The sequence below is a fragment of the Embiotoca jacksoni genome, unplaced genomic scaffold (assembly GCF_022577435.1).
Source record: "Embiotoca jacksoni isolate LCO1_2020_lvr unplaced genomic scaffold, fEmbJac1.0.p SCAF_11, whole genome shotgun sequence".
Taxonomy (NCBI): domain Eukaryota; kingdom Metazoa; phylum Chordata; class Actinopteri; family Embiotocidae; genus Embiotoca; species Embiotoca jacksoni.
The window spans coordinates 4,063,809-4,078,635 of NW_027185241.1; the positions used below are offsets into that span (position 1 = coordinate 4,063,809).

General features: G+C 37.8%; 1 protein-coding gene across 1 annotated transcript; it reads left to right on the forward strand.

Annotated features, from left to right (window-relative positions):
* Positions 1–5,365: 5,365 nt before the first annotated feature.
* Positions 5,366–13,059, forward strand: LOC138191516 (carcinoembryonic antigen-related cell adhesion molecule 5-like). Its single transcript, XM_069138380.1, has 11 exons — positions 5,366–5,411; positions 6,304–6,624; positions 7,977–8,255; positions 8,358–8,624; positions 9,128–9,406; positions 9,510–9,776; positions 10,955–11,230; positions 11,400–11,651; positions 12,446–12,548; positions 12,847–12,884; positions 13,004–13,059. Exons 1-11 carry the CDS (start codon positions 5,366–5,368, stop codon positions 13,057–13,059), a joined length of 2,184 nt encoding a protein of 727 aa, XP_068994481.1.
* Positions 13,060–14,827: the final 1,768 nt, after the last annotated feature.

Genomic DNA, 14,827 nt, shown 5'->3' on the forward strand with positions numbered 1-14,827 from the left:
AAATTCTTTCACTACAGCAGCATTTATAGATACAGGAAAGCTGTTTCCTACCTACCTTAATAGTCTGTTTTAGTCCTTTACAGTCAAAGTAGGTCTCCTATTTATATCTTTGGAAGTTCCCCAACGTTCAAACAGTTCACCATTAGTCTCTTCCAATGGATTTTCGTTTGTTTGTTCGAATCCCCCAAAAAACGGAGATCTCAGAAACAAAGTGCAAATAAAATTGGATCCTTTAAGTTCCTCTGATTTTGTTCCTACCGCCTCTTCACACGGTCCAGCATCCCAGAGCAGCGGTGAAGATCCGGACGGGATACCATACGGAGGAGCTCCTCCTCACTTGATGAATCCCTCAAAAAAAAAAAAAAAAAAAAAAAAAAAAAAAAAACAGCCTGCACACAAGAGAGCAGAACATCATGATATAGTCTGAGTTTCCTCTTGTTCCCTTCCATCACATTAGATTTACACAAAACGTTCACAACTTTAAAAACTTGTGACTAAATTATCTTATTTTGCCTCAATTTCAAACAATACACTTTTACATACTTTTACAACATATACAGTAACTTCAACAAAAATGCAACACACACACATAATTAATTCACATCATACAAAATGTTGTTATCCTGCCTGGTTTTTCTTAGCCATGTTCCTCAAAGTAAATTACTCCCAATTCTCTGACACAACTTAGTTAACAACCTAACCTCAGGTAGTAACTCACCTGGACAATCCACTTAATTGGGAAGAAACGCCCGACGGAGTTCGTCCCGGTGAGAACTTCTCCCTCGACAGCTCCGCTGCGGCTCAGCATGTAACTCACTTGCAATCCTGCTGAATTCGCTCGATATCTCTTGGGAATCTCAAAACGTCGTACTTTGCTCCAAATCTTGTCTGCCTCCTTTAACCCGTCTCAGCTGCGGGGTCTGCAGGAGGTGAGTGCGTGGTTCAGAGAGTGGGAGGGATGGCTAAGGGCTCTGCTCCGTGCAACCGACAGGACGTTTGGTGAGACGTTTAGTGAACGTCTGTAAATTGGGATACTCAACATTACCTGGGTTACATGCACAAGAAGATATATCGTCATTAAAATGATGTCACACACTCAAGAAGTCATTGATAATACAGCAATATCAACTAACATAAGTTATTGCATTCAATATTCATATAATAAATAAAAACACCTCACCTGGAAAAACACCTTTCTGACACTGTCAAAAACCATTACATATCACATATACTGCTTCAAGTAAGGGGATGACTTAATTGTCAAATCAGGCTGTGGCCCTATTTTAACAATGCCTCATTATTATTTTTCCGTTTTGCCTGCAATAGCAGGCGTTCATCATTTTCAAAATAAATAAACAAACAATATCAATGGGCTAAGCAAATGTAGCTTGTACATAAAGTATATTAATAGTTAACACAACAGATCGTTGCTATAGTCTAAGCTTGCACGTACACAGTGGCGATTGTTGACTTTTCAACCAGATATAATGAGGCATTTAATTTTCCACACACATTAGTGAAGAGAAGAAGGAATATTCACCTCTGGAAGTCACTTCTGTCAAAGCGAGATGTTTTTCTGGTTCATGAGAAAAGCCTCTTGGATGTCCTGCTCACTCTTTCTCCTTAACTTGAATTAAGACCATATGTCCCTGGCGTATCCAGCACTCGCATCATGCGTAGGAACAGATTGCATTGCTTTGCCCCAGGTGCTAAACCTGCCACAGGTACGTGCTAACCGTTTATTTACGTCCTAGTCGGGTATTTTTGAAGGTCCTCTGTGAAGTAGGGCAGCACTGGTTCCACTGCAGCCAGCGGTCGAAGCCAGCTGGTCCTCCTGCTGCGGCTCACACGGCGCTGCCGACTGGCCTTCATCGTCTCAATCTTCCAAGTAGTCATTACGGCAGACATGCTCGTCGTCCCTTTCAGCTGCTCTACTCCCCGATGTTGTCCGAGCAGGGTTGTCCATCTCCGTTGAAGTTTGCTGTTGTTTCGACCGATATTCAAGAAACTTCTTCACTTCCCTGAGCTGCATGTTGGATGGTTGAATAGCGTCAGAAACACTCCGTCATCATTGTTCTTTTATTATTAAAACTAAAAAAAAATAAAACATCAACTTCAGGTTTTTGGTTGAACTGTTTACGATTTGGGGTAACAAATAAAAAGACGACTTCATTTTATGGGCAAACCGGTCAAAACCATTGAGACTGACTGCTGTCAATCAATCGAAGGACACCCTCGCTTATTGATCACACAGCACCCAATGTGTCACCCATCACTCCCAGTATACAGTATGACATCAGAGGTTGACACATCTATTTACACTGTGTGCCACTTACAAAAGCACATTGTTACTGAGGGGCAGCAGGTTAAGAAGCACATCATATGGTGACATGTTTGCCCTCTCATTCTGTACATTCACATCAGGAATTATAGACACGTGACACATGGTCAATACCTCCTTGTTTCAGTTGGTTTGATGTTTGCGCCACAGTATTTGGACACTAACTTATCAGACTGTATTTCATTCTGAAAAGCAAACTATAAACAATAGCAATAATAAAACATATTTATACACTAGGACAGCTTTCCTTTTTTTTTTTGCAAATTATAATTGAGTCTATCTGCCGATACTGAAGCCAACCATCTGTTTATGAAGTCTGAAGGAGGCTGATCTGCTACCCGGATGAGTTTAACTTTTGACCGAAGCTTCTAATTAAAAATCAACCAGAATGTGTTTTTCATGAAATGTTAGTTTCACCTAAAGACTTTGATGCTGAAGCTCATTATCCCCTGTGGAGACTCACATTGAAAAAAAGCATTTATCTAACTTGGTAATTGGAAAGATTTAACAAAAAACCTGTTCAATAAGATAATATAAGGGAATGAACATACTGCCATTGTCACATCAGTCAGTTTATTGCTTTATTGTTGATTTCTTACTCAAATTTGTTATATATTATGTTCCATATTTTGGATATGTCTGTGACTAGTTTTACAAATTATAATGCCATAAATACCTTTTTGATAGCAGCTAAAACAGCACTAATAGTCCTCTGCGATCAAATAAAGGTCATGGTGGTTCTTAGATAAAGTGAACTTCTTGTTTCATTCCAGGTCTGAGATTATTTTGGAAGAAGTTGATTACCAACATTAATATCATCAATCATAAGGAATACTTGGATTTATGTATATTTCTTTGTTTCTGGCAGGTAAACATGCCGTATATAAGACTGTTGTTGTTTTTCAGTCTGGAAGCTGTTATTTGAAATTTGAAACTCCTCCTTTAATTTACACTGTAAAATGTTGGAAGTCAATAGATAAAGTTGCCTTCAGTGAAATCGGACTACGTATTATGTACCAAACTTTGTATTTTTCAAAAATTCACATTTCAAAACTTTGAAGACACAAACACCATTAATTCCATTTGATTTGATCACTGCTCACCACATATCTTGAGAGTGGTGCGTCCTGACTGAACTCCTCCACCAGCTGGTGTAATGCTTAACTAAGTAGTCTCTGCTGTCTGTAAGAATCAGACTCCTGAGCTCCAGAGATCCAGTAGATGTGAAGAGAATGATCCTGCCTTCATACTCAGGGTCAGTTAGGTTGACAGTAGTTGAGGTTATTATATTCTTATCACCAAAATTCCAGCTCACTGACAAAAATGGTGTTTCTGTTGGAGTCAGTGTAGTTTTGAACATCACACTCCCTCCTACAGTTGCATTCAGAGGACCATCTAGCAAAACACCAGATCCTTCAGTTAAACCTGAAAGAGACAATCACAGAATTTGGCTATTAAAACATAAAAAACAACAGTGGACTTCACAGAGATTGGCACAAAACAGCAAGCTCATACAGTAGGCCTATAGTTTCATAGGTCAGAATAGGTCTTTAAGCGATTTCATTGAACTCGTATGAATGCCTGTTTTCTGCAAACAGCAACAAACCACCAACGAAGGTGAGGTTGTCAATGTAATCGTTAACCAGCTGGCATGCTGCATATTTTAGCTCCAAACTTTGTATCCGTAGCACGTAGAACATAGTTGCAGTATTCACGCTCTGACTTTTCAGTCTTGCTGCTGTTAATACCTAAGCTCCTTGGCTACCTACTGAAGGAACCTATGAACAGAATTTGACAAGAAGTTCTACACTTTAAATTTGAGACTCTTACCTGTAAATGCGACAGAGATGACCAGAAATAACAGTAACATAGCCATTGACATAAACCTTGTGATGTGTGCAGATGAGTAAACTGACTGTCCCCCTTGTTGAATGAAACCTATGTCTTGTCCACGTTATTAGAACAGCCCACTGAATTTGCAGCTCACCGAACAGTCTACAAAAGCTGTGAGACGACTCCCCACTGTGGTGAAAATGTGCTTGTGCAAGTAATTTAGAAGAAAACATTTTATTTTTAAAATTACAAATAACCTGGACGAAAGATAGGGAGAATGTTTTTTTATTACTGACTTACCAATCATTCAACACAGTAGAAAATAAACCTCAGCAATAATTCATTTATTTAACTAATGCCCAACATCAAAATGGAAAAGTTATTAATGGCTGCTGGGTTGACTTCACAATCGGTACGTAAAACCGTTGCTAATTATATTTATTTATTTGTCGTGTGTTTTCCGTCCCGTTACAATTAGGGGAGAACATCCTTATTTCCGCATTAGTGCTCTTTAAACCTTGTGCTACATTTCTTCTGCTCTTATAACTTTATTGACCAAATGTTTATGACCAGATTTGATTTGACCTGGACAGGACTGAGTCTGTGAAGTTTCCAAAAACTAGAAGGGTCAAGAGGAACTAATATATTCTGCAAATATAGTTAATACAATCAAACCCATTTTGGCTATACAGATTCTATTTCTCTCATGTTTTAGATCCACAGCATGTCATGTCAGAGCATAAATGTTGTATCATGCTTTTTGCTGGTGATCTTGATCAGATTATCTGCAAAACACATCCAGCTCTATATCTTTTTTTTAATTTTATTTTTTCTAATTTTCCTCATTAAAGCTCCACAACATTTAAGTTACAGTAACATTTCATCACAATTTGGGCAATTAGAAATATATCAAAATAGTAGAACAGCTCTGCCTTGAGAAAATAGAACCTGCATCTCAGGTTTATTTTTAATGTTGATGTGTTAATAAGGAAATGGTTTTGATTAAAAGGACCTGAGGAAATAAACATTGTTAATTATCAACCAGTGCTTGTCGATGAACCTGATAAAATACAAGGTTACTTCCTCATATTGCTTTCATACTCTGAAACCAAACCATCATTCCCAGCAAAAGGGAAAGACAAGAAGTGAAACACCACTTTATTTTGTATTTGACTTGATCATACTGATTAAATGGAAACAGCGATGATTTACTTAATTATCCTCGGAGCCATCTCTGGTGAGTTCTTGTACTTGATAAAGCAGCCCAAAAAAAATATACTATTTGTTTCTAAAATAAAAAGTTATAGGGTTAAATGTTTAGTATACAGTTTGTATGATGAAACATTTGTATGTTAATGATTTTAAAATGTTTAAACAAACGTGGCAAGTTGACCTAAACAAATTCAAGCACAACGTAAAACTCACAAAGTTGAAGATTCTCTTCTTCATTCTCTGATCTATGTCCTGGAACAATTTTGCTTGATGAACAATTCTGCTGGTAGTGCAAGTACTTATTAATTGGGTTTTGAAAATTACCTTGCCAGATCATTTTTGGCAAACATTTCATCATACATTAAGTGAAAATTCTAGAGAAGCAGAAAAATTTAGGGGTGAAAAATTATGTAAAATGTCTTTTCCTAAATCAGATTAAATGTATCATAGTATTGTGCGGGATTATACAAACACAACAGACAACACATAAGTACAACATACGGTAGGGTACATGCATCACAGCAAAGACACCAACAATGAATTTAAACAGTAATAAGAATTGACTTTTAAATTAAAAAAAATAAATGCATCCACAAGAGTTCAATTGCTGTTTTAGTAGGCAATTAAATTTCCCCTTATGGAACTGTCCTCTTGTGAAAATTAGAAGTGCAGTGAACATTTATGTGACCCACTGACAACCTGAACAAGTAATTCTAACAACCAACTCACCCTTATTTAGTTATCTGTTCCTATTGAAAACAATTGGTAGTCACACGAATCAATTATAGAAAATGTGTCATCCACAACTAATTATGGAAAATTTATGGGCATTAATTGTTGTCATAAAAAATGATGTAAGTAGCCGATATACCAAATTTCTCATTAGATTCCATCTCAAATCAAACTGTCTCTTTCAGGTTTAACTGAAGGATCTGGTGTGTTGCCAGATGGTCCTCTGAATGCAGCTGTAGGAGGGAGTGTGATGTTCAAAACTACACTGACTCCAACAGAAACACCATTTCACACAGTGGCCTGGGCTTTTGGTGTTGAGCCTATAATAACCTTAACTACTGTCGCCATAACTTCCCCTGAGTATGAAGGCAGGATCATTCTCTTCACATCTACTGGATCTCTGGAGCTCAGGAGTCTGATTCTTACAGACAGTGGAGACTACTTAGTTAGCGTTACACCAACAGGTGAAGGAGCTCAGTTCGGACGCACCACTCTCAAGATATATGGTGAGCAGTGATCAAATCAAATGTAATTAATGGTGTTTGTCTTCAATGTTTTGAAATGTGAATTTTTGAAAAATACAAAGTTTGGTACATAATATGTAGTCCTATTTCACTATTTTATCTATTGACCTCCAACATTTTACAGTGTAAATTAAAGGAGGAGTTTTCCAATGTTAGTGAAATTGAGCATCCAGCAAATTCTATAATAATGTCTCAAATATAAAATATTTCGCTTGGGTACAGGTCTGTTGTGCTCCTTATTTGTCCGTATATGACTGCTGTAATAGCTTCCATACTATCAACAACGTGTAAGAATACCTGTCGTAGATTTTATTAGCTACACTATTTATTAGCTTCCCCTATAGCCGTCTTAAAAAAAAAAAAAAAAAGAAACACTAGCAGGCAAGACACATTTTAAAGTTAATGTTTTCTGACCAGTGTCCAGTAACTGTTTTAAGTAGTGCAATTTTATTCCGTCTGTGCATCACTGCCATCAAATAAATGCAGGATAATACTGCTCTGCCTTTTAAGACTCAGCAGGAGCTAATACAAGGGTGGATCATGCACAGTATCGTGACGTGCACGGAGCAGGAGGAAGGTATAACCCTCAAGTGTTACAAATTTGTTGCTTGAACAAAAACCCGAGTTAAACACGTTTTTGTGAGCAGTGATCGAGATGCTTTGGCAATGTTTTACACACCTGAAACTTGAGCAGAGAGCACACATCAAAGTTTGTGACAAATTATTAGCCAAATCCGGCGAGTCAGAGTGGTGGAGAGCGACTATTGTGTTGTTGCGGGTCAGAAACTTGTACGCCCTGAGAGCAGGCGCAGTCATGTTGGGCTCCTGAAATACCATTGTGCTCCAGTTCAGGTCATTTTTACTGAATGTTTCTCTTCAGTTGGCTCAGAACGTCACATTCAGCCTGGAGGACAAATTCTCGGCGTAAAGCCCCATGAATGTCAAAGAAAACCCACCAGGTTGAGTCTGACCTGATGCACCTTTTTCAGTTTTGGACAATGATGATCCTCCCCTCAGAAACACGATTGTCACTTGATACACCTCTTCAGGCTCATTGCTTCATTGCTGGAGTCTTCCTGAAGCATTGTAAGGGTCTCCATTGCAGATTTCAATGTTTGTGCTCTGTCTTGTTGTGTCTACAGAGAAATTGCCATGCTCACTGTCCAGAGCTCACCAATATGTGTCTCTCAAGAACTGATGATGATGAACATCACGGTTTTGTGCATCATTCGCGGTCCAACCTCGTAGAGGCATCAGAACATCAGCCAAGACTGCTTAGATACAATTTATTCTAATCATTGTATTGTTTCTTATCGTGTGTTTATCACCCACAGTGCCGGTCTCTAATGTAACAGTAACTCCTAAAAGTGCAGACGTGGTTGAGTTCAACAGTTCTGTCAGTCTGTCCTGCTCCTCCTCTGGATCCTCCCTCTCTTTCCTCTGGCTGAACAGCAGCTCTGAGGTTACAGAAAGTGACAGAGTTCAGCTCACTGATGGAGGCTCCACTCTCACTATAGTCAATGTGACCCGCTATGACCAGGGACCATTGGAGTGTCATGTGTTTAATCCTTTCAGTAATGGCACCAGTGAACCAGTAAACCTCTCCATCAGCTGTGAGTTACTCAGCTACATGCTCAGTGATTTATCTGACAACATCTGCATGCAAACATCACAGAGAGCCGCATCTTATTTTTGTGTTTTTCCTCTAAACTCAGTTGGACCAGAAAATATCAATTTGACAGCATCTCCATCAGAAGCACACTTTGAAGAAGGATCCAACATCAGCCTGTCTTGCTCAGCTGTCTCTAGACCTGCTGCCCAATTTCTGTGGTTTCTGAATGAGGATAGGCTTCCTGAAACTGGAGCAGAGCTCAGACTGAGGAACGTTAAATTGAGTCAGAGTGGAAACTACAGCTGTCAGGCTTTCAATAACAAAACTCAGAGATATCAGACATCTCAGACTTCCCTCATCACTGTTTTGGGTAAGTTTTAAGTTGATATACAAATACGTGGCGAATAAAGGTGATTCAGGTTCATGCCTGTGAAACTTACTGTCTTAATAAAGAACCACAAATACAGTATGTTTAGATACAAGATACTTCTGTCATCTCTCTCACAGCAAAAACTGAGGGGTCTTTAAAAAAAAAAAAAAAAAGATTGTACAAAGTGCTTTTCTAAAGTGGCCTGAAACATTTTGGCAATTTGGCTTAACTGATGCATTATTATAAAAAAATGCAAGGATTTAATCTCAAATTGAATGGATGGAGACACACTCTGTTGGGGCAATCACATCTCAAGTCCACATTTTGCAAATATATGTATGCTGTATGTGGAGCTCAAACCATGAATGTTGAGCCAATTTTGCTCATTATTGTGTCAGTAAAATCTGATTTATTCCCAGTGTCTTCATCACTTCCCACTATTACACAATGTCCCTTTTCTTTAGGCGGTGGTAAGTAAAAACCAATGTGTTTTTTGCCCACAGCGCGTGTTGCCAACGTTGTGTTGACTTCAAACACCACAGACGTGGTTGAGTTCAACAGTTCTGTCAGTCTGTCCTGCTCCTCCTCTGGATCCTCCCTCTCTTTCCTCTGGCTGAACAGCAGCTCTGAGGTTACAGAAAGTGACAGAGTTCAGCTCACTGATGGAGGCTCCACTCTCACTATAGTCAATGTGACCCGCTATGACCAGGGACCATTGGAGTGTCATGTGTTTAATCCTGTCAGTAATGGCACCAGTGAACCAGTAAACCTCTCCATCAGCTGTGAGTTACTCAGCTACACGCTCAGTGATTTATCTGACAACATCTGCATGCAAACATCACAGAGAGCCACATCTTATTTTTGTGTTGTTTCCTCTAAACTCAGTCGGACCAGAAAATATCAATTTGGTTGCATCTCTATCAGAAGCACACTTTGAAGAAGGATCCAACATCAGCCTGATCTGCTCAGCTGTCTCTAGACCCCCTGCTCTGTTTTACTGGTTTCTGAATGGAGTCCTGCTGTCTGATACTGGACCAGAGCTCAGACTCATGAATATTCAGATGAGTCAAAGTGGAAACTACAGCTGTCAGGCCTTTAATAACAAAACTCTGAGATATCAGACATCGAAACCTTCAACTTTCTCTGTACTGAGTAAGTTAAAATTAAGAGATTTTGAGGATGTAGCATTGATGTGTGTCAAAGAGCTGTCATTTAAGTGTCTATGTGCACAGAATAATTATCTCAAATTAGTAGCAGTTACCATTAAATTGCAACTGTGGTAAAATAACCAAATTCAAAACATCAAACAGCTTTGAAATTAACATTAGATTACTTGAATTTTCAGTTCCAATCTTGGTTAGCTGATGGACATAATGGACATATACTGCATATAAAAGTGGACAAAGTTTCCGGGTAAAAACAAAAATCAGGCCGATCCAGAAGTGCCTTAAACTGCAATACGACTGATTGCCACAAGACGTTGGCTCCAGTAAGTCTCTGGCTCCATAGACTCCCATTCAGCTTGTCTCATCAAATTTGAAGTCAATACATTTTTTCCAGAAGTAATTTGGGTGTTTCTAGCTAAAGTTGCTCCTTCTTATTAGTTTTCTGGCCATCTATCTGAAAATAATCCTGTTGTTAATTAGAGAATAAGCCTCAAAAAGTTGTGTTTTGGGGGGTGTGTCTGTTTGATTGACAGGCCTGTGGTGCAGTCAGGTTACAGCTATCAGTGGGCAGGAAGTAGTATCGCCGGGTCTCCAATCAGATCAAGTCAGATCCACATTATCACAAGGTGCTTCAGTTAGGTTTAAGAAATAAATCTCTGTTAAGGTTAAAATAGGTATGGTACTTGAATACAAAACATTACATAGTTGATTTACATATTTTATGCAAGTTGAATATGTCACTTAAGTTTACTCATGATTTTTGCTTTCTCTTGGACTCATAACACCAGTCTTCTGGGTGAAAGTTTGTGTTTGATTCTTCTAACAACCTTCGACCTACTTGCAGACTTTACTCTGTCACATGACTTCCTTCTTCAAAAACCTAGTCTCAAAAGTAGGAATCTCCAAGAATTTGAACTGTTATTGTGAAACTAACAGGTTTGGTGCTGTGGACCAATTTAGCTATTGCACATGGACACTGTTTTGTAGAGACTAGAACAGCTGAAAGGAGAGTGAATGTTGTAAATGTGTCTCAGAACGGTACGTACCGGATGTGTAGCCTAAATAGGACACTGTTTGCTAACTTAAACAACGGTTATGTATCAGTGTTTAGTTTCTGTTCTGGATTTTTTTTTCATTGCAACACCCTTCATCTTTTACCAACAGAGAGAATATCAGGAGCTTCAGTCACACCATCAACAAACCTGACAGTTGAGGGGACTTCTGTCAACTTAACCTGTGATGCTGCCGGCTCTATCTTTACCAGAGAGTGGAGAGTGAAGCATGAATCTGACGGGATCCGGGATGACAACTTTATACTTTACGACAACAACACAGTGTTGTCTTTTCACACTCTGAATAAATTAGACAGCGGAGAATATTTCTGTAAAATCAGCAACCCAGTCAGCAACGATGAAGCTAGCTACCGACTGGTTGTTAAATGTAAGTAACATGATCTTGAGTTTACATTTCCTGTTCTCTCATAGTTTGACAAAATATTGAGCCATAAATGACAATATATCACTGAAACATTTTGTTGTTTTGTTCAGGCAGTGGACTGGGATAAAAAACATTATTTGTGTGCTGTAAAAAATATTTCTCCTTTTTTCAGATGGACCAGAAAATGTTCAAATCACAGGTCAAAGTGAGATACACGTGAAAGACAACATCAAAATGATTTGCTCCTCTGAGTCCGTGCCGTCTGCCACTTACACCTGGATGTTGAATGGGACCGTGATAAACAATTCAGCTGAGTTCTTTAAAGACGAGGCAGAACTTTCTGACAGCGGCTACTACATCTGTAAAGCACGGAATAGTGTAACGGAGAGAGAATCATTGGTGGTGCATCAACTGTCTGTAACAGGTACCTAGATTGAAGATATTGTTCATACTCTTGGATATTGTGGTCTGCGTATAGTATTACCATGAATAATTTAAAGAGTAGAAGGCTTCCTGAAGTTTTTCACTACAGATCTTTCCTACCAACTAAACACAGAAGATGGAGTTTAAGCTTATGAGACGCCATTACTTTTAGTAAATCACCCGCAAAACGGGTGCAAACTTTTGGAAGGAACACACAATTTAGTAACCTTTAATAGAGATCTTAGTAAATCAGGCCCTTTGTATAAGAAACGTGCTAAACCAGTGGTTCCCAACTGGGGAATCGCGACCCAAAAGTGGGTCAGAAGGGCATTTTGAGTGGGCCGCAGAAGTCTGCATGTAAAGAAAAAGTTGAGGAAAACATTTATTTTGAAGTCTGCTGTAAAGCTTTTGTGAAGTAACCCTTTGCTGCCATTGTTGTCATGACAGCAACGACCAAAACCAACATTGTCACATATTTAACTAGTTCGAGCATTTGTAAACAGATTAAGAAGTTCATTTTAATTTAGATTCTTCAAACGTGGTGAGCAGTTTAAACTTGTTTCAACAGCATATATACCTGTGGATCAAGAGCAAGTCTACCTCTTTTTTCATTAAGATTTTAGACCTAGTTGCCCATTTTTTGGGGTTTATTTCATTCACTTTATATCACTGTAAATTCCCATTCACAATGACATAAACTTAACTTATTATTCATGATTTTTGAGTTCATACAACAACTAATATTGTAAGGTGAATTGTTCATTTTTGTCTCCTGTTTTATGTCAAACTGTAAAGAGCCTGGACGTCTCTCAGGTGGAGCCATCGCTGGAATAGTAATCACATGTTTGATAGTTGCTTTTGCAGGAGCAGCTGGAGGCTACTATATCTTCAAAAAAAAGTAAGTGAAAAAACTGCTCCTACAATATCAACAGACAGACATTTATATTTTTTTATATATTGATGGGTCACTAATTTTAGACTACATTCCAAACAATAATTAGTTATTATATAGATAACATTTCAAAGATTCATCACAAGAACTTTCATTAATGTATTATTAACACTATAACTTGAATCAAATCTTATAATTTGAGTTTTAAAAAGTTAAAACCAAGTGTAAAAGATTAATGTTTAAGTTTTGAGTAGCATCTTGTTGCATGGCCACCTTTAAACAATGCTGTATTTCTAATATATAGAATCAACATAAAAAATAAACAAGATTCAGGTAAGACTGGTGAGTATGTGTCTGATATTACTTCATCCTACACGTACATTCAACAAAGAGGAAATTAAGAAAAAATAATTTTACGATAAATATTTGAACATTGATGAAGATGTTATTTTTTTTCCTAGAACAAGCCGAACATATTTATGAGAACATGTCAGAGATATATGATAGGAGAATATAAACTCAACAATCTCTTCCTTTACGGTGAGTTTTGAACTCTTTATTTTGGTTGAGTAAAAAGGGATAAATGCAATTTGAAGCAAGAACCCCACAATTGTTTGGGTTTTTTTTCCTTTTTTTGTAGACAATATTAAACCTGGTTTGGAATTGAAAAGACTGCTATCGGCAAATATTTAGTTACCAAAAATTATAGCAAACAGGTGTTCAAAAGAGTGACGTTAATAAGTGTTTCATTTCCTACTTAGCGTGCAAATCTGAAAATGAGAAACTTCAAAACTTCAAAACCAGTCGGAAGAAAAAAAGACCAGTTTTGCTGCTGCAATCAACTTCAATCGATGCAGCTGTCATTATATCCGCTAATTGTTTATGTGAACTGATAGATTTCACTTTTACTCATTTTTCTTGCAACAAAAGTCAACTTATTTTCGATCAACTTAAGGATGAGCTTTAAATGATTTTATGTGCGTTTTGGAGTTCATGCTTACTTAATATTACATGTCTACCATTTATAAATGGTTCATATGAAATTTGCAAGTTTTCAATATGGACACCCGGGTCACAATCTGCCCTTCTGTTCCTGAGTTATGTTGAATAATGGCCAGGAAAATGTTTTTGCAGAACACTATAATTTTACAGTGAAGTTGAACTCTGATCCAATTAAATATTTGCGTGAATGTCTTTCATAATCAGTGCATGAATCCTTGAGCTATGGCCACAAACATGTTTTGTTAGGTCAGTGACCTTTGACCTCTAATGACTGATCAGTTCATGTTTGAGTCAAAGCGAATGTTTGTGCCAAGCAAAGCCTGCCTGAGATTTCACATTCACGAGAGGAAAGGACAGATGGGATCTGTACAAATTATTAGCTGACAAAAAACAAATATCAATGTTTCTACTGACGTGTGGTTCAGCAAGTTTGGCGTTTTGAATTTGCTCCTACAGCTTTATGTACGTATCCTTGATCTGTTTGCTTAAATTGATACATTTGACTTTTTCTTTATATGCATTAAATTATAAATACAAACAATAACAAAAAGTTAATGGTGAATTAAGTTGCCTTTGGAGTTTACATGAACTTATCAAACTTTGAAAGCTGTCCTGTGACAGCTTTAATTATATGTCTCCTCTGCAAATAAAATGATGAAAATCTCCCAACATGCTGTAAAAAGTCTGAATAATGAAATAAAATCCTATGAATCTGTTTTCATGTCCAAAGATGAAGTATGCTGCCCTCTCGTGGTGTGGCTGTGGCTGTGCTGGCAGTCTGGTGGATAAATAGCATCAAGTAAAATGATATTGATGTGATTAATGAGAACAATAAGCTCCTAAATATTTAAAACTCCCTGAGACCTGTGGAAAAAGTAGCAGGTGCGGACGCAATTAAATCTTCAATTTTGAATGTAACAGCATATTATACATTATTATTATTATTATTGTTTTTATAGTATATTATTGTTGGGTAATTATTCCATTTTACTAGTTTATGCTTGGATATTCCAAGGTTTTCCCATCAGCCGACTGGTGAATCTTTTAAACCAGTGTGAGTTTATGGCCGAAGGTGATGCAAATCCTACTGAAGTTAACATGACCGATCAGGGTCCATACAAACACTTGTTTCAGTGGAAATGTCACTCAAAAAACTATCGCTCTAAAAAGTTCAATCTCATCCTATTCTACACCTTAAGTCCTAAAACCTCTTGGACTTTAGTCAACGTCACTTGCATGCTCACTGCTTATGTGCAGGGTGCAAGGGATCCGACTGCTGCATT

Coding starts and splice junctions, on each gene's coding strand:
- LOC138191516 (XM_069138380.1), top strand. CDS start 5,366: ATGGAAACAGCGATGATTTACTTAATTATCCTCGGAGCCATCTCTG. Junction 6,625..7,976: donor CACCACTCTCAAGATATATG/GTGAGCAGTGAT, acceptor TATCACCCACAG/TGCCGGTCTCTAATGTAACA. Junction 12,885..13,003: donor ACAAGATTCAGGTAAGACTG/GTGAGTATGTGT, acceptor TTTTTTTCCTAG/AACAAGCCGAACATATTTAT.